We start from the raw sequence: 23,388 nt of genomic DNA on the forward strand, positions 1-23,388 counted from the left end.
AGCCTTCATGTTAAATAAAACTTCTACAACATATCTATCTATCATATATTATATGGTATCTGTAGATAAAATCTAATATATTTAGTTTATGAACATATTCAGAGATACAGTATATATCAGTGCCTGTGACATTTTAAGTTTGAAAACTTAATCTGCGTTAATTTTTTGTTGCAATACGTAATACCACCTTGAGGGGCGCTGCAGTTTCAGTCCGGACAAGTTAGTCAGCAGCGTTTCCTTCTTTAGCCACACTTGTTGGTTGTAAACAAATCAAATACCGGATGTCGTTGTGATCTGTCCTACCTGCGTTGCGTCGCTCTGTTATTTGTGATTAATAAACATAAATCTGAGATTTTGGTCATCAATGGACGCTGTTTTCGTCAGGTTTGACTCTTATAACTTCGAAGCTGATCAGCGGTTCCAGAGCGGCCTGCAGAGGTCCAACATGGACGAAAACAAACTATTGGACATGAAATTATTCTTTTACAACCGGTACGTCTTTGGTGGCTCTTATTTGCAATATATTGAAAGAATTCCATCTATAAATTCACCATTATAAGATAATAGCAGGTAAAAGTAGCTCAAACAAATACCCGTTTTACTCACAGATACTTAAACGCTGATGATGTCGCTAGTTTTACGTGTGATTCTTAATTATTACTAAATACAAGCAACTTGTCTTGCTATTTCTGTGCTCAGTCCTCCCATGAAGCTCAACAGATCAAGTGCAAAATATAAACCAATTTGTGAGGGATAAAAGCACATTTCTAGTTCATAACCAAAAGTGGAGTAGAGTTAAGCAGCTTTTCGCCCATCATTTTCCATCACTGTGGTTTTTGAAGCTCGCTGTCATTATCAGGTTTGTGGAGCAAATAGACCGGACCGCCTACAAACAGTGGAGCTGTTCCTCCTCTCATGACACACAGATGGACTGCAGTGTTGAACAGCAGAACCAGGAAGCACCATCAGATTCACTGTGTCATGTGAGTAATAACCTGAGTGCAGACACTTTGGCAGCACAGCTGTCCTTTGCTGAGGTGATGCGGCTGGTTCAGGAGGGACGGGAAGTCCCCGGCGTGACAAAACTGGACATACAACCAAGCAACCAGAGTCCCACTCCGTCTCAGATGGGAAGGATGCTGAAACCCTGGGAAATGTAATCACAGGCCAAATGACATTGGAACTATTATAGAAGCATGTGTACATAGATTCATATTTTCCTATTAAAAAGTTCATAATTTCTGAATAAAAAGTTTCGGGAGAAACACCGGTGTTGAGCAGAGACCAGTCAAAGTTTGTCGGAGTAAGCAAAGTGTATTACATTTGGTAATGGAGAGAGGTCAAATGTACACAAGATGTGTCCAGGAAGCCCCCTCTGCCCACTAAGCACAGACAGGGCGTATTTAACCTGCATTGCTGATCACGCAATATGACACTGTTGCTAGGCAGATATGAAATATTCTGGACAGAGAATAAAGGCCTGTTGTGCACTACAAGTGTGGGTGCATCGAAACCCAGATGCTTCTGGTGTTTATCAGACAGCAGGAACCGAAACCAGGGGCAGCTCATTATAAGAATACAGAGATTCAGAGCAAAGTACAAGGTTACATACCAATACTGGATGAGAGTGCAGAAACCGCTTTACAAAGTAAAAAAAAAATCCAACTAGTTTAAGCTACATTTCACGGCATCAATACAACTGTTGTTCAGTCTGAAGATATGTAAACCTGGACTCACACTCCGTCTAGAGCTCTTAATGTTTCTTCTTGATATCACTTACAAGTTGAAGCACCAAAGAAGAAGATGGGTGCATCTCCTTTCTTACTGACTTAAGTTGACAGGATGCGTTATATCTGCAGCAGGGGGGGCAGATGAGCTATACATTCTGTGATTTGCTGTGGCTACTGTTGACCCCTTGTGGTGAAATGTAGGTACGTCAGACTTTCACTTCTTGGCAAAACATTGCATTTGGGTACAAAGATTTTCCAAATGCCTTGAACCGAAAGGTAAGACAACAAAGTCCATGCTTTAGCTCAGCTCAACCTTCATCAGCATCAGATAAGTTTAATTGACATTAGCATCATTTTTATGGCCCCTTAATGGCCCATTTGGCTAAGATAATAAATCAGTTTAATGGGAGCGAAAGCAAAATGAGATGATTAAACGTTTCGAAACAGCAACATTGATTCATTTATCCTTAAGTGAAACAAGCCAAACTATTGAACTCTATATGAATCACACCAAGATTCCACTACAGTTCATTTATTATTTTCAACATACAGACAAATGGACAATGTAAGAACTACATGGAAAGAGCACCATATTAACACAGGGTTTCCTGTCAGATACATGGAGAGTTAGCACCGTTACCAAGCACCTTAAGGGATCAGAGGACCCAAACAAAAAACAGAGGTATTAGGTCTACTCTAACTCATGGTTGATTCACAGTCAAATTCATCAAAACTGTAGGACAAGTGTGTTGATAAGGCTCACATATAAAAAAAAAAGCTTCCACACTCACTGAGTGTGAAATACTAGGAGTGCAAAGTGATGTGAAGTCAGCTAAAGGAGAAGATAACCAATAGTCACCTACACATCACAGCAGCCATCTTCACCCGAGCAGTTCTGACAGTCATAAACAATAAAATCATCACAGCCAACATTAAGAGTTAACACTAAACATTACACACGTGCAGACTAATGTAAAATTACAGCATCAAGGCAAGGCTCAGTGAGGTTTGAAGCACCAGAACATTCCTTAGGCATGTATGTACTTGCTTATCCTTGATAATACTGTATACTATGGTCCAAGCAAAGGCTCTTTTAAGTTACAGGACTGAGGTTAGTTGGTTCAACGCTCAACCAAAAGCACCAGAAGAGTCAAGTAAATGATCTGTGTTGTATCATCTCAAGCAGGTTCAGTCAAGACGTCAGACTGCAGCAGTATTGTAACAGAAGCTCCCTGACGTGCTTTTATGTCAGCTGGTTTAGAAATATGTAAAGTAGTTTGCCACCTGAAAAATCTGACATGATGACTCATGCTTTGTTCTCGGAGTGGAGAGGCAAAATTAATTTTGGCTTTGTATATGTATCTGTGCGTTAAAAGTGCAAGATAACACTGGTGCACCTGCACAAATTCATATCAGTACTGACCATACCTCAGCTGTTGTTCAGACACAATTTGACAGGTCTCAGGACAACTGTTACACAAAAACATCAGTGTCCCCGTCCTTAAAACCAGATTATAAAATAAACATTTTAAAAAATGGATCATCCCGAGAGTCTACATGATTAAAACTGTTCTTTCATTCAATTAAATAGAGATTAAAAAGAATTATTAGTATTGAGGTAGACACCTGCAGTGAGCAATGTCACTATTTGACGTCATTGATCATGATGACGGAAAAGTGTAGATGTGAGTTAGAGAGAGTGTCGGTCATATTTGATCAAGAGTGAATGAAAACAAAAGAGGATTAAAAATCATTTGGTAACCATAATAAAAACTACATGCTGTCTGTCGGCGGAGGAGCTGCGATGATGCAGCTGCGGCTCACATTCCTGATTTACATTCAAAATAATCCCTCAGAGGAGCGAAGAGGTGGCGGATTACAGGGACACTCCAGGAGCGACCCAGCACCCTCTGCCTCTGACCTTTGCCCATGTTGTTCACATCCGTGTAGTGTTTGGGGAAGCCGAAGATCCTAAAAAAAGTGTAAAGATATAAACAAAGGACATTTAGTGGTCAAATTGATTCATATGATCACAACCGAGCCGACTGCTGTTTGTATATAGGGGCTTTCATACAGGCCAGATGCCAGAATAGGTGATTCATTTAAATCCATTGTGTTTTAGGGTGATTCTTCCCATGCAGACACAGTTTGCGAAATTTAGAAAACACTTATTCTGGTGTCTACCATGAACACGACATCACAGCGCCACACATTTCTTTGGTTCTTTCCAGATTTGCTTACTGTTCCATTTCGGTGCACCACAGGGAGTCCTCTTTGCCGTTCATGCAGACAGGCAGTGGTCCCAGCTTCCCCTGACGTATGGAGTTTGACTTTGTTGTGATGGTGCGAACTTTGTCAAACTGCAGCAAACACAGAATATAGATTTTGACTTTTTTGAAATAGCAGAAGAACTGAAATCCCCCCACCACCGATACATCAGCAGATTGATATTATTTGTCACTAATATAATGAATTCATAACTGCCAACATCTTTGCTCAGTCATTATTACTGTAATCTTTGATAGTAACGCTGTCTCAGTTCAAGCCTTCTCATCAATACATGATTCTCCCCTGAGTGTAATCCTCTTAAATATTGATATCCCCAAAACCCAGTGGAGGTCAAATACTACTGAAAACACTATGAAATATGACATAACATAATCATCTACCATTGCTTTGCGTCCAATCTCCAAACAATCCTGCAGGGTCACTTTGTCATCCAGAGACGTGGCGAGAGGCCTGAAGGAAGAGGCGCCCAACATGTCAAACCATTTAAGCTTTGAAGAAAGAATTGATGAGGAAATGTGATTTGTATTGTATGTGCTGCGTTCCGTGTGTACCTGTTCATGCCAGGAAGATTCCCCCAGAAATAGCGAGCCCTGTGAGCAGGACTGACTTTCACTGCGTCGATAAGAACTGGGTTACACTGTAAAAAGAAGACAAGGTAAATCATCGGAATCATCTCATCACCGACAGGCTGACAGGAAGCTTTCAGCGTGTAGTCACATGTTATCACCTCAAGGAATCTGCAGATATCGGATTTGTCGTTGCTGCTCATGAAAACCACATTCTCAAACAGCCAGAAGAAGGGACGGTCGTCGTCTTCTCGGGGCTTCAGCATGGTCAAAATGCGGTAAAACTCAAAGAAGAGCCTTCCCGTGCCCTCTGAGGGGACAAAGGGAAAGACGAGGGAAGAAGAAGAGCGTCAGTATTCCCGAGAGGAGAAACTCTACAATGGCCTTATCTTTTTAGTAACTACTTGTTATTGAAATGACATTCTGATAACGGCTCTGCATGCAGATGAAAGAACGTGAAGGGTTCTGTACCAAATAACCCTTTTCGAGCAGGATTGACCATGGACAGGTCGTTACACGGGCTCCCGCCAATCAGAAGGTCGAACGGGCCCCATTCAGCCAACTGAAACCAATAAGCACAAAGCTCGTGTTTACATCACATCTTTAATACGTTTTTGAGCGTGTGTGATAACTATTTACCATTTAATACTGAGCACTGTGGCATGAGTGATGTTACTGTGACTTGTACTCACATGCTTCCTGGTGATAGCGCGAACGTCGTTGACATATTCGACCTTTCCCGTGTGTTTGACCATCCCCACGGTGATGGAATCCTCGCATATCTCTGAGGCGATGTAGTGCTCGACCTTGAAGCCCAGGTCCTTGAGCACCAGGAAACCTGCCGCACCAACAAAAGCTCACCAATTGAACAAATGGGCACATGTTGCAATATAAAATCCAATTGCTGTTCCATGAAAATTGGGGGTTTTGTATGTGTCATATGAGATGATGAGACTAACCTGTTGCAATGCCATCAAACAGTGAGAGAACCCTGATGGGCCGGCGCTGGTGTGCAGGGATCGAAGGGTAAACTCGGTGGGGCTCCTGTGTAAAGACACAGTAACACACATTAACCCAGTAACCCAGGACAGTGTGTTTGCATCGTAAACATGATCCAAACCAGCTACTAGGTTATCTATTGACCTACTGATTGATCTACTGATTAATCCAGAGGCAGAGAGGGTTGGGCATGCCTGGTATTTACTTACAAATTGCATGGCGCTGTTGTTGGCAAAGAATTCCTGCACCTTGATGCTCCAGTCTGACCTCAGTTTGAGGTTTCCAGCACAGTCTGAGGGCTTGCAGATGTAGCAGCTCCATGGATCGATTTCTTTCTGTTTCTCAAAGGTGTCCGGACCCACCAGGGTGTCCAAACAGTCCTTACAGAAACACCTGGAGAGGAGAGGAGAGGTCAGGGAGATGCATGAGAATGAGCTGAAAGGAACAGCACAAACTGAAAGTAGGTGTTTTACAAATCATCACTAATGAGAGTAGTTAGCATGAAGCATCTGAGTGAAAGGAATGGACAGTGAGAACTGAACCATGACCTGTGTTTGTATTTATTTCTTTAGGGAGATGAGCGATTAGAGCTGGGCGATATGGGAAATAGATAAGATAACCAGAAGACATTATCAGCTGCATTATTACTTCACTCTTACATACTGTTTGCGTAGATTTTGACATTTGAGATGAATAAAAAAGCATGAATATGACTGATGTACATTTCTAATGTGATGAATGAGTGAAGTCGGTGTTGATTGCTATGTTTATGTTCAGCCCACAGTTAAGAATGTTTGTGCCGTCATCAATGCTAAAATCGGTCCATGAAATTGTGTGATTGTGGTTAGTATTCACTCTTCCTGCTCTCTGAAACAAACTAAGCATGAATCACCCATTTATTAAATACTGTGAGGGTGTTTAGGGATCCAAAATAGATTTGTGGTACAATCCAGTCTATACTGGAAAGGGACAGAATATGAACAATAATAAGGCAGACTTAGCCTGAGCACTGTTTACCTGCAGCAGCTGGGATTGCCACAGAGAATGACCTCTAAGCCTGCACAACACACGGTGCAATATGACTGGTAGCCATCTTCATCATACCGATACAGAGTCTCAGTGAAATTCTCCTGCAAAAACACAACAATGCAGTTTCACAGCATTTGGGATTTAATGGCAGATGGAGGTTAGACATGAACGACGGGTTGGAATGAGGGACAGCGACCGCATCACGTGTAGACGGATGATTGACAGTGATTCATGGGTGTGTGAAATTACCTTGCATTTTAGACAAAGTGCCCCTTCAAACAGCGGGTGCTGCGCTTCAATCTCAGGCGATCCACAAGGTAAACAGAAATCTGAAGTGACAACACACAATCTTCAATGCGGACGTTTCCTATATTAATATTCAAGAATGTTCAGGTTAATCCTCGCCACCGAAACATACCTTCAACTGTTTTCCCTTTCTTCTTGACATTTTCTACCATCATTGCTGTGGAAAGAAAGAAATTGTGGAAATGTAAATGGCAAAACGAAGATGATAAACTCAAAACTTCTTACTGTGTTTGATAAATACCTCTGTTGTAGGTGATGACGGCCACATTTGCCTTATATTTAGTCATATATTTCCTTTTTGCTGGGGGCTGAGAATCAGACATCGTACTCTCAGAAGAATCCTGATATGTTATCGAACCTGGCAAAACAGGGAAAGGTGGGATCGGGAATATAAAACATGTTTTATACATGTATTGAAACACGAGAGTGCCACGGTGAATACAAAACCTTAGAAGAGACTGTATGTGTGAATGCAGGCTCACCAGGGGGTGAAAATCCATCAGGTCCTGTTGGCAGAAAGCCTCCAGAAGCCCAGTCCAGCATCCGCTTACACTTCTCTACCTTAGTCCCTGACGTGGCAGCAAAAGATTTCCCACATCGCTCACCTGCCAGCTTCACATTACAGAGTGTTTCAACATCTGGGGTTTGGTGCGAGTGTGAGCAACATTTCCTTACAGTTAAGACAATCTGCAAGCCATCATTTGTCACCAAGACAACTTAGACTTAGCTTCAAACGGCAGGTGGACGCAGCTCAAGAAGACTAGATGAGTCTATTTCAATCAAATTCTGCACAAAACTGCAGTCACTTCTTATGCAAATAGAAACATGACTCATTCTGATGGGATTGCTATAACAACAGTGAAATTATGTCTGACTCTGCCACAAAACTTCTGCTACAGGTGTGTAGCTTCTCATCTGAGTGCATTTGGCCTTGTTGTATAGCAGCTGTGACCCATAATACACTGCAACAATGAACACAATGAACACACTATTACACTTATTGTTTGCAACTCCATGTAAGATAGTATCACGTGTATGTTGACGGCCACTAGACTATTAAGAATCCTTGGAGACAGTGTTGACATCTTACCTCGATGACCTGGTAGATGGCCTCCTTATACGTCGGCAGGCTTGCATAGGAGTTTTTGCAGAAGCAAGTTGTGAAGGAACGAAACGGCAGCAGACCTTCTGTGTATATCTGCAGCAGCAAATAGGAAATAAATCAATTTGAATTAATGTAATGCAATTTCAGTGTTTCTGCAGGTCCAAAACCAAAGAAACAAACAAATAAACGAACCTCTGAGAACATCCCATCTCCAAACCACTCCACCCTCCGCAGGCCAGTTGGCGCTAACTTAGTCTTCCAAGGCATCACCATCCCAGGCCACATGGAGAAGCCTTTCAGCTTCCCCCACACCAGCTCATTGGTCAGAAAGCCTTTCCCATCCTGCACAGACACACACGAGAAGGAGAGAGATGAATTCAACATGGAGTGACTATCACACTTATTTGTTGATGTTTAATGAGCAGACATGAACTCTCTGACTGTCTTCACTACCTGGTAGGCCAATTTTCGTCGTGCCTTCCGGGGGCTTGGTGAGGTCTCATGGGATGACAAAGTCTCCTTGGCCTTTAAGTGAATCACATTCAGACTGGTCAGCATTCATATGACAAAATGGAAGGTGATGATGTGAATTTCCAACCTGACAAGAAAACTGCAGCGCTTGTCTAAATTTATAGCATGACTCAACAATTCTATTCTGAAATCCTGCTCATCTTGATATTTATTTTCAGGCAACAAATGGTACGGAACATGTTGGCTGTAGCACAATGCAGAGCAGGAAACATAAACACCTGTACACAACCACATAGTGACCAATCCAACTGTCCAAATCTAATAAAGAACATGAGAACATCCTTAGAAACACATATTAGGGCGGTGAAGGGATTCACTTATTGGCTTGTGCTCACACTAAAGCACCACTTTATACATGAATTTAAATTTTTCCATTGAGCACAATGTTTGATTCCCAATGTAAGTATTTGTTAAATCAAACCGGCACCCGGTGAACAAAGCCAATAAGAAATGAAGGTGTTTTAGAGGCCCGCGGGGAGGAATTAAGAGATTGATTAGAGTTTTGGTTTGGGATGGCCGGCGAGTCTCTCATGGGGGATTCTGGCAGTATACCTACCACCTCATCCTGGGGGTCCTTATCAGGAGCTACAGACTTGGCCCCAGTGCCAGCACCAGCTTGAAACACTGTGCGGGCCTGTGGCTTCTGCTCTCCAAGTCATAACCTCCCCTAGTGGTCCCCTGAGAGACAACACACACTCATTACACACTCACACCCCATGCACATGCAAATGTACACCCAAGCTACTCTGGCATACCTCCCACTCCAAGCACACCTTTACATGAGGATAAATTGACCCTAAACATGCCAGTGATGATGTTGGCCCTTGCAGACAGAGGAGGAAGAGTTAAGTATGAAGTATGTGAAGGGCCAAATGCTGTTAGTAAGGTGAGTTAGTGTTAATGATCGGGAGCCACTAAATGCATCCATGCATAAATCCATGTACCAAATTACCTCTTGCCACATGGAGCCGTTCCCTGTGAACACGGTGCCAATATCATCATTTGGTGCTTTGAAAGACAAGAAAATGAAAAGAAAAAAGATAAAATGTTAAATCATTTGAGATAATAAATCACATTCACTTTGCTTTATTGTGATGTCAGGCAGAAATTTGTGAGATTAAAATCAGGGTTTGATAAAGGCAAATATTTGTAAAAATTAATCATAAATACACCCAAGTACTTTAGTAAATATCCTGTAAAATTAACATTCCTACCTGCTATCTTTTTGAGGCGGACTGCACATGGTTTCAGCGTCATGCTATGGCAACGGGGCCCTTCAAAACAAGAAAACATGTTTAAAAACAAATGTCTTATTCATTTCTCATCTTATTCAGCTTCTAAATGTTTCAGATGTAATGATGAACAACCATCACCTTTCACCCTCTTCTCACGCTTAGCTGGTGACTCCTTGTCAGAGAGAACTCCGTCGGTGGTGAAGTCGCTCTCTGCTGCTTCGCTCTGCTCGCTCTCTATCGTGGCTTCGCTCTCAGAAGACAGCGACGTGTCCCTGTTCTCCATGACCTGAGATGGCAGACAGGCATATGTGCAGAAAATTTGTTATCACAATCAATCACAATACACCGAAAATCCTTAGTTACAGTCAAGTACAAAGATATGTTACTATGTTCTTCCTTTTACTCACCACAGTAAAAACCCGCTGAGCTTCAAGTGGAGGACAGGGGAGGGACAGCAGGGTTAGGATGAGCTTCCTGAAGGCTGAAGCTGGCTTGATCTCCTTCAGCACACCGGCCCAGTGTTCTTCCAGCGAAACCTCTGGCGAGTTCTCTGTTGGTCCTTCTTCGTTCTCTCCCTCCTTAACCAACTGATACTCTAGGAACTCACTGGTGAGCTGGTTGACCTCCTCTGGGGAGCTACAGATTCCCAATTTGGTTCCGAGCTCTCCCACCGCTTTCCCTGTCACGTTCAGCCGATTCTGGGGGTTGAGGAGCTGAGCCATGCTCCTTAGGAACCCCTCACTCAGAGGAACGTGCTCTGCGATGTTCTCCGTAACTGCCACATAGAACGGCAGCACCTCCTCTTGTAAAAGTGGCAGAACCTCTGGTGCCTTTGACTCATTCAGAAAGTCTTCCACAGCTGACCCACCGAGGCTGCGTTCGGATCCTGACAGGTGGAATTTCTCGTTCTTGAGGATTTTGTTGTCGCACTCCTTGAGGAAGCGCCCAACAGCTTGAGGATGGAGAAAGTAGGAGGCATAAGAGCGAAGCAGGCTGCTGGCTTCTTCTAAGATGAGCACCAAATCTGCTCTGGCAGCTCCCTCGTGTGTCTGTAGATGCTTTTGGAAAGTGTGCAGAGGCTTCATGGTCTCAACCAGGAACAAAAATGTCGCCCTGAGTTTGGTATCCTGCAGCTGTGTGAAGATGATCTTGGCTTTGTCATCGTCCTTCTCACAAGAGCCAAAGTATGACATGAGATCTGTCCACATTCCCAAGATCTTTGTGGCTAACGCACAAAAGTTAAGGCAGCTGGTGTCGAGTTTAAATGGGCTGTCCGCGGTGTTATCGTTCCCAAAAAGATCCTTGAGGATGTCATTCTCGGTAGCACAGTGGAGAGCATGGATATCTCCAATCATCTGTTGAGCCTGATTGGAGAGCTCCATGATGCCAGCGTGACAAGCAGCATCAGCTACCTTAAATAGGCCTCCTAAGGCGAGGATGTTGGGGTTGTGTTCCCTGAGCTGTGAGCAGATCTGTTCTGAGGCTGCAACATTACCGTCTAAGTAAACTGCTGCAAGATTAGCCGTGGGAAGTCCGAATTTCTTTAACGTCTCCATGATCGCTGCAGCTCCTTGATCTCCTGCATCATCTGCCTCAGACTGGACAGCGTCCAGAAGTCGGATGCAGTGCCTGGAGGCGCTCACATCAAAGAAGCCAACGAGGATGACGGAGACGGTTTCTTCCTCTCCGAGATTTACTCCTCCATAAATGTATACACAGTAAGGGCTGCTTTGGCAAACAGAGAGAATGTCTTTGGAGTACTTTGATGCCACTACATGTCGTGCAAAATGGCTTGAGACCTGATTACCATTACCAGCAGAGCCCGAGTATTCCTGAATGAAACGGATCATTGCGTCACTACACGGCAGTGGTTCAGTCTTTCTGCTATTGGCCTTTTTGGCCATTTTCTTGTGTTTGTTTGACTCCATGTGTCGTTTCAGCTCTATGGGGCCTTTGGCAAAAGTCTGAATGTTTATTTCACAAATGTGGCACCAAGAATAGAGCTCTCCAAGAAGACTGCGATCAATCCAGTCAAAAGTTAACTTCCACTCATCATCAAAAGGGAATGTTTTGGGTGTAGGTGCGCCGTTCTCATTCACGCTTGATTCCAATTTCCAACTCTCTGAAAAAGTAGAAGAAACAAATTGACAACATGTACAACAACAAATGAGTGAATCAAATATCTTGCATTGCTTTGTTTTAATGTCTTAGCACAATCACAGATCATAGACGGTGTAAAGCAGACTTACTGGTTCTCGGGGAGCTGCTGGTAAACGTGGGAGATGACAAGTTGGGGCTGATCTCCTGGCTGTCCCGAGCTTTCACTGGGTCGTAGTCCTCATTTTTCACATTTGTTGTGAAAAAGTATTTGAACCACTTCAGGAATTCAAAGTTGCTTTTGAAATCCCCTTTTATTAGCTTGTCAACCGGAAAAGGCTGAATTGGGACCAAAAACAAAACAGAGTTACATTCTAAAGCCTGTGATTCAAATAAAGTTCCTTTGTAATACATTTTGAGTTTTCACTGACAGTTAATTGAAGCCGACAGGTCTAAATTGACATCATCAGTGTAGTCTTACAAAATATGGTGATTCATTTTTGACTGAAAGATTTGTCTGGGAACAATCTGCAGCTTAATGCCAAAACACTGAGTGACGACAACGACTTGACTCAACTTCTTCAAAAACCCAAATAAATGCACACAAAAAACCCAAAGAAGGAGAAATAGTGAGGGACAGAGTGCTTACCTTGGTGATGTCATTCTTACTGAAGGCTTCCCTGAGGAGATTGAAATTGTGCCTGTAGTCTTCCTCATTCAGCGCATTGAACTTCACCTTGGTCAGTTCAACGGAGCCAGGAATGATCCAGTCCATGAGCTGGCAGTGACATGCACCTGTAGGAACACACACACACACACATCACGCTCAGATTGTCCTGTCTGTGAAATGATGGAGCTCTCTTAGGTGTGATGATGCCGATGAGCTACCTGAACCCATCTGCTGCACATCTTGGAAGCTGGTCTTCAGCAGGTTGTTGAGCCAGGTCACCAAGTGAAAGCGATTGCTCTTATCGTGGCTTCGATCCGGACTCGTCGGCGCTTCAGTTGCCATCTTGTAGGTTGAAATGGTGAGAAAAACAACAATTAAATTTCAATGAATAGCACGTCATTGCACATAACTATTGTGACGCTGTGACGCTGACTTGATCTGCGTCTTTCATGATTGTGACTCTCAGGGGTAACACCATGATCCTCCTCATGCCTGTGGCCTGAGTACTTCTCTTTTATATGGTAAATGCATATTGTTATTCAACACAGAGGAGATACTGTAAGATCAGATGCCCCACACCCAGCAGGGTGGGGGTGTGTGTGTGGGAGGGGGGGGTTCAGTGGGTGGGCTGCCAATCTCTTTTTGTCTGATAGTGGAGGAGGAAGAAATGGAGAGACCATACACCAGACACGTTCATATCCAAACTTTCTCTACCAAACTAATGAAACCGGATTGTGTGTTGTTGGTTCATGCATGCTGAGACATGGGGCTGCTGTGTTTGTTGCTGGGTGTTATCAGTATCGGCGTGTCCGGGCCACGCTGCTGCTGCTCGGCCCTCCCCTTCCTCAATGTATAGAAAACGCGTCCGGGAAATCTCGCGTTGTCCATTTTTTGCCGCGAATGTCCCCGGTGCACAACTTCCCCTTCAACCTGACAGGGGCTTAAGCTTTAACATTCTTAAGAGCAGGAAAACGCGTGAGATCGACATGTTTACTAATGTGCGGATCAGCTGATTTCACTTCTTCGCGTGCACGGCGCTGCAGTTTACACATGCAGCAGCTTAATTATAAGTTTGACTATTTTGTCGTAACAAACGTGGTTAATACACATGCATAACCGCGTTAGAAAGTGAAAACACAACTGACTCACATGCACATCCGGGAGAATAGAAAGCCAATTAGAGTCCAATGAGAGTGAAAGGAAATCAGATCCTCCTCTGCTCCTCCGTGCTTTTACTGACTGCTGCTGCCTTGTGTTTGCCGAGCCGGTCTTTGTGCTTTACAGCCTGTAGTAGGTTCGATTTACACAGCAGGATAGTAAGAATGTGACCAGACGCCGATCATCAACGCATGCTAGCGATCAACAGGAGAAATCTCTTTATGCTACAAACGCGTCTCTGCTTTGATTATATATTTACAAATCTGAGCCCGGTTCGCTACTCACCTCGGCTGTTGCCAATGGATCTGGCCGGATTCTGGGTCCCGGTTTCGTCCTGAAGCTCATTCTCCAATAGGCCTACCTTCATGTGACGTCCGCATTGTCCCACCATTGGACGGTTGCATGCACAAAGAGGGGGCGTCCCGTCGTGGGATCGAGTAGGACTAGCTACTTACGTACCGCTGTAGGCGTGCGATTATGTTTCACACTCACGAAAGCACAGTGCACAAACCAGGGGAGACAAATTATTGCGAAAGAACCACAATCTAATCTGAAAATAGTAGCAATATTGAGTTATTTTCCAATAATGGATGGATAATCTTTCAACTCCATGCATCGGAAATTACCCAGTTAAATCGTGTATAGAAACATGCCACCGAGTTAAAGTTAAATTATCAATCGATGTCGCAAAATATTACTTGGGAGCGATTTCTTTAAAAACAACAACAACAACAATGAATCCAGTACTATTTCGTAAAGGGAAACCACTCAATAACCTCAACATGATGCGTCTTCCCGGTTGTTACACGAGTATAAACTATGTTACTCATTTTTCACGCATTCCAGTCGAGGAGTAAGCTTTTATCAGAACATGGCGACCAGTGCCCCTCAAGAATCAAATGACAACAATTCTTCGCGTTGAGCGATCAGGAGCCGCTTTTATAAATAGTGAGTCAATACAGTGCGCGTTTACAACAGTTGGAGGCCTGTAATGTTTCCGGTACCACTTGAGCCATAACAGCGTAATGGTGGCGCTGCAGGGGAACAGGAAGAAATGTCGTCGTGTTGCACATAAAAGAAAGTCTCTCGCCTCTGCTGTAACGTTTATTTTTGTGCTGCGGAGCTTAAAGGGAACCTTTTCCTGTGAAGACGGAAAATAAAGTGTCCATGGTAGTTAATGTAAGAACAATCACGGTTCACACGTTCCAAGATGGCAGCCATGGTAGGTTCACGACCAAGGGTGTTGTGATGAATCTGGTCCATTTTGTAAAATCCAATGCTCACAACTGGCGCCACGATTTTACAAACTGTTAAAAAAAAGATCAAAAGGAGTAGCCTGTCTCTTAAATTAAGCGGCGATTATACGTGAATAACCAACAAATTATTATAGTTTTAACAATAAAAGGGTTAAAGATAGAGGAGATCAGGTTTTGGCCCAGATTACAAACATACCCCTGATACAGAGCCACAGAGAAACACGACCCCCTCTGCTTTAACTTAAACCTGCTAATAAAACATTTTTTTACCCCCACATTTACTCATTCGGTAGATGCTTTCATCCAAAGCAATTTACATATGAGATTTAGATAGAAATTCTTCCCGTCATACACATAAAGGTTAGACCGTAAGACATTTTTGTATGATGGACTTCAAAGTGGTGCCTGGTGGATCCACTTATCTGTAGCATATCATTAATAAATATGATAATAATGATAACAGTTTTGTGTTTTGCTAAATTTTTCATAGCTTTGCTGAGGAAAGAATTAACTCTAGATGTCAGCAGGGAAGCCAACCGTTTGATTGATCATCCAATCATTCCCAACTGCAAAACAAATGGTAGTTTGGTTTAGTTTTGGGGCAGAGCACTAACATTTTGTCTTGCAGCAACTGCATACATTATTTACGAAGTGGAATGTGAATTTTGCTTGTCATTATTTCTCAGTGTTGTACCTTCGTCATCACGTATATATATACCTAACTTATCACAATAACGACTGGATTCACTTGAGGTGTGTCACAGGGCCGTGGATCAAAATGAACAGCAAAATTCTTTATGTTCTTAGTTATATCTGTTTTTCTCCTGCTTTAAATCAAATATCCACAATTCGACTCGTCTATTTGATTAGTCCACTCAAATTTGACGGCATCACCATAGACAAACTGTTGGATCTCACTTCTGAATGCAAAGTTTTGGGAGAAATCGTATACTCAATTCTCACCTTTACAGTAATTCCATGAGTTAAATTGATTCTAGCTATTATTGATCGTAATTAGGTCTAATAAACAACTATAGCAAATATTTACAGCACACAATGCGAACATATGCTAAACTCTGTGCCAAGCTGTTTGTGTGGAAAGCAACTGCTCAGTCAAAATGAAAAGAAAATGTCCTCATCTGAATAATGGAGTGACATTATTCACACAAGGGTCGCCGTACAGCAATTACACCAATTTCCTTCAAGAAATGAATGTAAACAACTGTTTTGCAATTATATAAGCATAGCAATGTTGTTAAAGGGATGGTAATGTGCAACTTTTTAAGCTTTTGGGAGTGATGCACTTAGATTTCCTCCTGTTACAAATTGTTAGACCTTAATAAAACGTGATATGATTCAGAAGAGAAAAAAAAATCCCTTTCAAAGCTCCAAGAAGCATTTCTTTATTTGGAAGGCCTGAGGTTTTAAGTGACTGCAGCATGTGTCTGTAATACACATACGTTTGAAGTAATGGTATTGGGAGCCACTGAGGTTGTCTAGGGGTCAATGTGTGACTTTGATTTTATGTTCATGCTTTGGGAGAAAATGTAAGAGAATTATTAGAAGCTTGAAAATAGGTGAACGCTGATGGCTGTGCAGCCTCTGGGGAGCAGACATCCATCGGACAGTATTTATGGAACGATACCAGGGTGTGCGACCTTTGATGTGAAAATGCTTTTACAGCGTGAAATACTGCTTTAATACTAAAAGCAACAAATTGTTCCTAGATGTCTTTTTATGATGTCATTATCACTTCAGATCACTCCAGGCCTTTGTGACGCTGTTTGCCGTGATCCACTCCAGTGGTAGCCTACAGCGGGGTCGTAGGGGTCAGGGCAAGCTTTGTCAGTGTGACCACCTCCCCAGCAGCCCATCCTCCTTTCTCTTTCTCTCATCAAAGTGGAGAGAAAGAGGTTTGGATGTTCACTTCACCTCTCCGCCAGCAGACTCACTGCCAATCAGCTGATCATCACAGTACACATCAGATTCTGTAGACAAAAATTATTTTAGAAAGTTACTGAGCTTTAAAGAGAATGATGCTGGGAAGTCTTTTCTGTTTTCATTTTGCGCTGGGTTAATAGGTCAAGCAATGGAATGCAACGATCTGAATTGTTGCCAATAGGGGAAAACAAAGACTCCTCCATAAACTTCACCAGGCGAGCTGAATAGTGAAACAAAGTCAAACAGGCCAATAAAAGCTTCTTTACGAACGAAGGCAAGACCTGATATACTCATGTTCACTCGTCAAGTCAGGTTTATTTGTGCGATCAGCAGAAATAAACAACATTTTAAATGTAGCCTCTCTAACATATGCACTTCCTTTGTGGTTAGTGACTCTTATCTGTATCATGCACACCAAACTCCCTGTCTGGCAGTGACCTAAATATTTACTTCACACAGGTTCAAGGAGTGTGAGACCTTTTACGGTTCAATCAAGCCATAAGACATAGTTTCACCATTTCTGTAAATGATTGACTTTGGGTTGAGATCTCTTACACCCAAACTCAAACAATGTTACACTGTTGAGAGAAAGTTTTCTTATAAGACATGTGCTTATTTATGCGTATGTGAAGTTGCGATTGACTGGCAGCTTCAATCATTTGTTTGCAAGATAAAGTTGCGCATGTGCTTGCATCATGATGAAAATCCAACACAGTTTTGATTCGCTTAGTGAAGTTGAGATCATGAATATAGGAATCCTATCCACAACTGCATGCTACCGACACACACTTTCAAGAGAATCATATGGCTTTGGCAGGACAGAAAGAAAAAGCAGTGGTCTGAGAACAAGGACGAAGAAAGCAGACAAAGGTCAACAGGGGTATTCAGGGATAAGGCTTAAGGGGACAGAGCCTGACAGGTGCAGTCAGATGTTTCACAGCCATTGAAAAGTGGATGTCAGTGTAGCTGTGGGGGGCCACTATACTCCCGTCACAGCCAACCAGAAGGGAGATCTGAATACGTGCTGGTAATTGTTTGTCTTTCCAAAGTGAGGCTATTACAGCTCTCAATGAGGGGTATTGGTTGGATCATGGAGACAGACACAGTTGGCATTGATGGACAGTAAATTTGTGATACAGAGTAGTTTTAGCCATATGCAGCTAACTTAAAGTTCACATTTGGGTTTAACACCAACTGGCTTTCTGCTAACTTTACATATTTCTCCCTGAACAAAGTAGAATTGAATGTCTCTTAAATTGTTTGTGTCTGCCACAGATGTTGTGTCAAAGATAAAGCTTTAGTTATGAGCAAAGGTTCAGCCGCCATGGTCACACATACATTCTGCCTTTGTGTTTGGGTAATGGGCTTCCTCTGGGCCCCTCAAACCCCTGCAACCACAAAGAGGAAGGAGCAAAACAGTGACCAACACCTTCTTAGGAGTGCAGCTGGTTCGGAATGTGGGTATTAAAATGCAGCGTTTTCCTTTCAACCCAGTCTCCATCTTGTATATTTCATATGAGTTAAATACAATCATTATCTCTTCTTACTACAGTGACTCTCACATATGCTGATTGCTACAGTGGTTGCACACATAATGGTCCTGCCTTCAAATTTAACTGATTTGTGTATAATTGACAAATGAGGCCAAAGTGCACATTTGCAGCTTCCCTTCGAGATAATTCATCAGTTCATTGAATAACAAAATCTGACAGCTCAGGTTTTTTCTTTCACGGCCACCTATTCTGGGCTCTGTGGACAGATTACAACTATATTTGATTTGTAATTTTTCTAGCATGCACTCAGTTATTCTGGCTGAACATATCTACATGCATGAGTCTCACAACCATTACCACACTTTTAGTATCTCATATTCATAATCTCCTTCCAGCCTTAGTGTTACAGTTAAAACACTTTGCATCAGTTTTGAGTACATTCATGTTACACAAGAACATCAAACCCATTATTATATACCATACATGTGAATCTCATGTTTATTAGGTCCAGCAGATTGCTAATATTCCATCACAGCAGTGCATTGAGACAGCAAATCTAACATAGAGTTAAATGAGAACATGTGTGTGGAGAAATGCTGCGCTATCAATGTTATTAATGTTTATCTTTACACTCTGTTGCAGGAACATGAAGATGTAAAGCTGATTTAGACACACCAGACTCATTTTTCTTCCTCATTTGCCACAGCCAGGGGGTACAATTGAGTTAGACTTTGAGATCCAAAGTACACTGTTCTAACAAATTACCTTTGAGGTCTGATCAGCATGAAACTGCATGGAAATATATCTAATAAATTAAAAGCTTGAGTTTTTGCAATTTAGCAAAGAGATTCTTTAGATTCACATCTCCATATGCTTGACCTGTGCGTTTAAACAAGTAAAATAACTAACTTACTAACTAGATCAATCAATCAATGAATCAATGAATCATTTGCTTCCTATTGTTTTGATTTGTAACCAACCTTGTAGCTTGCATGCATCTTTTAGGTGTATCAGAAGTCAAACTTGCCATCAGCTATGTCTGTCTGTCGCACATTTCTGTTGTCGCTCACAGAAGGAAACAAATTGAGTTTGCAGACATTAGTGCAGCGAGCTGAACAGACCTAGTTTTCATATTGCTCAGTTGAAATACGATGTGTGTCATTAGGCCTGTTTGTAGCATTTGATTATGTTGTCTGGCCTTTCCCATCCCAAAAATCTTTCTGGTTCTGTAAATTTCACCTGTGAACAACTCAGAACAGCTATCAGTATAATTTTCTGTTACCCAACGATCATGTATTTTGACACTGCAGCCTGTAATATAAAGACATAATCACAAGCAAAGTGTCAGTGGTTGAAAAGACACAAGCGTAGGCACTTAAGAGACCTTCAACAGTTGTTGAACTGTATTTTGCAACAAGTGTTTCCTGAGTGTTTCAACGGCAGCTTCCTCTTTGTATCGAAACTGAGACTAAGCCAGGCGTCTTCACCTCGAGGCTCAAAGCAACACACGCGCACCACATGGCGCTCAACAGGACACAATGTCAACGCGCATGCAGTGGCAGGATCGTTGCGTTTAACCCGCACATACACGCACAAAAAGGTTCAGTCTGATGGCAGCAGTCCAGCTTGTTTCACCCTCTCTTTGTAGTGTGTGCGCATTACACCCCCCCCCCACCAACTACCCATGGATTTACAAAGGAAATGATGGTGCAAGAAGGGTGGAGGCTCCCTCTCTAGCACATACTGACAATAATCCAGTGTCAGTCCAGTGCACAAGCGAGGGGAGGGAATGAGCTCACACTTTAGAGGAGAGGGCTCTGCAGTGTGCCAGACCTGTGGCCCTTATCTTTCTGCCATTGTCCCTCCCTCCTTTCTCTCCACTACCCCCTCTCTTCATGATTAACCAGACTCATCGCCCTCTATGGTCCGTCGTTTCCTGTTACTTAGTTACCAGTTGCCATGATTTGCCTGGGCCGCTTGTGTTTCCATGGTGACTGTGCCCATTCTGTCGTCTCCTGCCTGCCTCTTGGCTTTGCTGTCCCAATGGCCTGTAGCCACTCTGGGCCCTGACCTCCCTCCTCATGGTCCCATAAGGCTGTCAGTGTGTGTTCACGTCTCACCGCGGCCCCCCTCACCATGGCAGACTGCTATCAAACTTCTAGCATTGCTCATTGTCGTAGCTACTGGATATGAGCAGACAAAGACAGAGTTGATTAAAAACAATCCTCCTGTTTTTTTGTACAGCAACAGCATCTCACATCAAGCACAACATCAGTATAAAGTATGATAATTGTCCTAAATGTATATATTTAACATTTAGTCAAGCCAATTCGATTAGCTTTTTGTAATGACATCATAGAAATACAGCAGCATTTACATCATATAGATATATATAATGTATAGGCGCACTCGTACAGGACAGGTCCGGACAGAAAGGGCGACACAAAGGAGGTGCATTTTTCCTTTTTGCCATCAGGAGGCAGTAGTAATCAAATTGTCAATTGTGTTTTATTGTGCAAACTTGTCACCATACAGAGGCTGATTCACTTCACTCCGCCTCAGTGTATCTGTCTCTCATACGGTTATTTAGTCTTACACTCCCTGCTCTGTGTCAGTCACCTCCCCCTCAAGTGAGTCCTGCTGCTGTATGGCCTCCATGAAGCTTCACTTCTTCTTTCTGTGCACGCTCCTCAAACACTCATTTTGCTTGTTTACAGGGCAACCAGGGCAAGATTTCATACGTCCCTTTTGTTAGTGGTGTAAATATTGCCAAGGGGACTTCCAGTCTGCTGGGGAAATCAGTGTTAGCTCATCCACTGGCACATGTTCTGTACATGTGTAAGGAGAGTGATTTTGTCCAGGAGATGCAGAGTATATTTGGACTAGACGGTTGTTATACTCTTGGGGTAAAGAGGTGAGCGAGATAGGTGTGAAAATGCTGCCACAGGCCTGTAAGAGAGAAGGAATCAGCGAGGGGTTTTATTTTTGACTGTGGTGTTTCTCAGTGTGAGACAGCTCTCACCGCGGCCCTACAGGATAAGAGTTGTCTACCTCATGGTAAAAAGAAAGCTCCCAGTGGGGGATGGTGAGCATAACTACAGCAGTTTTGCCTCATTAAGGAGTGAGGAGGCGTGACCCTCGCTACAGGTCCGACAGCTGAACCACAACGATGGTGGTGCTGAGCTCTGCGGATGCGAGGGAAAGGGTGTGATACCAGCGAGCAATCTGAGTGCAAGTGCAGCATTCTGTGAGCTGTCAAGGAATGTAGAGTAGAAGAATATACTGTACATTGGCCTAGGCCTTATATACATGAAGATCCATGATACAATAAACAGAAAATACTTCAGGTTAAAATCTAAATCTTGCAAAATAAGAGTTGCCTCAAGATGTTTCCTCATGTGAGACCCACCAGCTCCTCCTGCATGCAGGCCAGTCCTGAGAGAGGACACAACACAAGACTAAATGATGAAACTGACTGAAATTGCCTGCAAGGGCTTAGGCCAATCACCACATTCACACACACACACACACACAGACACACACGGACACAGACACAGACACACACACGCGCACACACACGCACACACACACGCGCACACGCACACGCACGCACATACTTTTGCTTTTGATGAGCTATTGATGGAGCGTTGAGGTGTTCATCATTCAGTCAGGGTGGGGCTTTTGTCCAGCAAACCGTTGTCTGAGTCAGGATGGAGAGATGAGGACGGGGCATCCCACTCACCCTCTGCATGGCCAGAGACACTGCTGCGCTGCTGTCATGGCAACAGCAGCAGTCACCACCACCAGCATGGGCCTATAATGCACAGGCCAGGAGGAGTCACACAGGCTACACTCACACACACAAAAGGAGAACAACAGCACACGGGCTGAAAACTGCACATACCAGACCTCCAGAGGAGAAATACAAATCCTGTATGTTTTTCATGTCCCAAGTCGTCCTCAAACATCGGTGTTCTGTACGATAAGGAGGTTAGAGACACTTCACTCAAGGTTTTCCAAGCATATTCGGCATTTGAACTGCTTATCAGATTGTTTTTTGCCTTGGAAGTGACAACTAGAATATATTCATATTCTTCAGTGTTAAAATGGAGTTGACATATTAAGTTAATAGGTAGAATTTGAGGTCAACTTCTTAATTAGGCTCCTGATGGCAGACACATTACAGCTGTGTTGTCTTGGTATCACAGGTTTAACAAAACTTTGCTTTTAAATTTTCACGTCATGATTTGGTGTGACATCATCCTTCTTTATAGGAATCCAGAGGAGCAAAAACAAAGCAAAACAACCAAAAATATATAGCAACTGTAAGTAGACGCCGCCCGTAGTGTTTCTCCAGCATATTCTTAAGACTCTATGAAAGACTATCTGCCCCCGCCCTCCCTCCCTCCGCATGCAACGTCTCCAAATCGGACATTTTCTCCCTGCGACTCTGGGTAACATCACGCTTACTTGTAAAGCGCGCAGGCTTTGGTGCAAAATGAGACAGTTCGAGCAGCTATGAGTGTGTTATTTGACGGGACTAAGACTATACAGGGGACAGCGCAAGCGCATATCCCATTCAAACAGGTGTGGGGAACAGAAACAATCCCAGGTGGCGCATGTTGATCGGATACGTGACCATATAAGAAGCAGATTGTGAGCATAGATAAGCTTTTTTTTAGGATTGAGCAACGCGTCCCCGAAAATAGTGTTAGCTGTTAGTAAGTAGGTCGATAGGAACCGAGAGCGACGTTTGTTTCCACGCTTTTGTCTGTGTTCTTTGTTGTTTAGTGAGGACTGTGTGTGTATGTATGTGTGTATGTGTGTGTGTGTGTTTTCCTATAGCCTCCCCTTTGGTGAGGAGCGTTTTACGCACAGGTGGGAGAGACCCGCTCAGCATAGGACAGCCCCCCTTCTCTGCTTCTCCGCGGATGATGTGAGGAAGTGACATTTTTCCACCGCTGCGGTTCTGGGACAGCACGG

General features: G+C 43.1%; 1 protein-coding gene across 1 annotated transcript; it reads right to left on the reverse strand.

Annotated features, from left to right (window-relative positions):
• Nucleotides 1-2,145: 2,145 nt before the first annotated feature.
• dnmt3ba (DNA (cytosine-5-)-methyltransferase 3 beta, duplicate a) lies at nucleotides 2,146-14,054 on the reverse strand. Its single transcript, XM_076167022.1, has 25 exons — nucleotides 14,001-14,054; nucleotides 12,776-12,899; nucleotides 12,537-12,682; nucleotides 12,040-12,226; nucleotides 10,198-11,912; nucleotides 9,929-10,076; nucleotides 9,770-9,829; nucleotides 9,508-9,563; nucleotides 8,478-8,549; nucleotides 8,217-8,366; nucleotides 8,010-8,117; nucleotides 7,402-7,531; nucleotides 7,161-7,277; nucleotides 7,032-7,076; nucleotides 6,863-6,942; nucleotides 6,602-6,714; nucleotides 5,794-5,977; nucleotides 5,545-5,629; nucleotides 5,278-5,423; nucleotides 5,057-5,147; nucleotides 4,747-4,895; nucleotides 4,571-4,656; nucleotides 4,400-4,469; nucleotides 3,972-4,090; nucleotides 2,146-3,701 (listed from the first exon to the last, which is right to left on the reverse strand). The coding sequence occupies exons 2-25, from the start codon at nucleotides 12,897-12,899 to the stop codon at nucleotides 3,551-3,553; spliced, it is 4,332 nt and encodes a 1,443-aa protein (XP_076023137.1). The 5' UTR covers nucleotides 14,001-14,054; the 3' UTR covers nucleotides 2,146-3,550.
• Between the last annotated feature and the right edge of the window lie 9,334 nt (nucleotides 14,055-23,388).

The sequence above is a fragment of the Genypterus blacodes genome, unplaced genomic scaffold, assembly GCF_046128005.1.
Source record: "Genypterus blacodes isolate CSIRO-AG114 ecotype Tasmania unplaced genomic scaffold, CSIRO-AGI_Gbla_v1 ptg000156l_1, whole genome shotgun sequence".
Taxonomy (NCBI): Eukaryota; Metazoa; Chordata; class Actinopteri; order Ophidiiformes; family Ophidiidae; genus Genypterus; species Genypterus blacodes.

Coding starts and splice junctions, on each gene's coding strand:
- dnmt3ba (XM_076167022.1), bottom strand. CDS start 12,899: ATGGCAACTGAAGCGCCGACGAGTCCGGATCGAAGCCACGATAAGAGC. Junction 7,077..7,160: donor CGTCATCACCTACAACAGAG/GTATTTATCAAA, acceptor TTCTTTCCACAG/CAATGATGGTAGAAAATGTC. Junction 4,470..4,570: donor AATCTTCCTGGCATGAACAG/GTACACACGGAA, acceptor CTCTTCCTTCAG/GCCTCTCGCCACGTCTCTGG.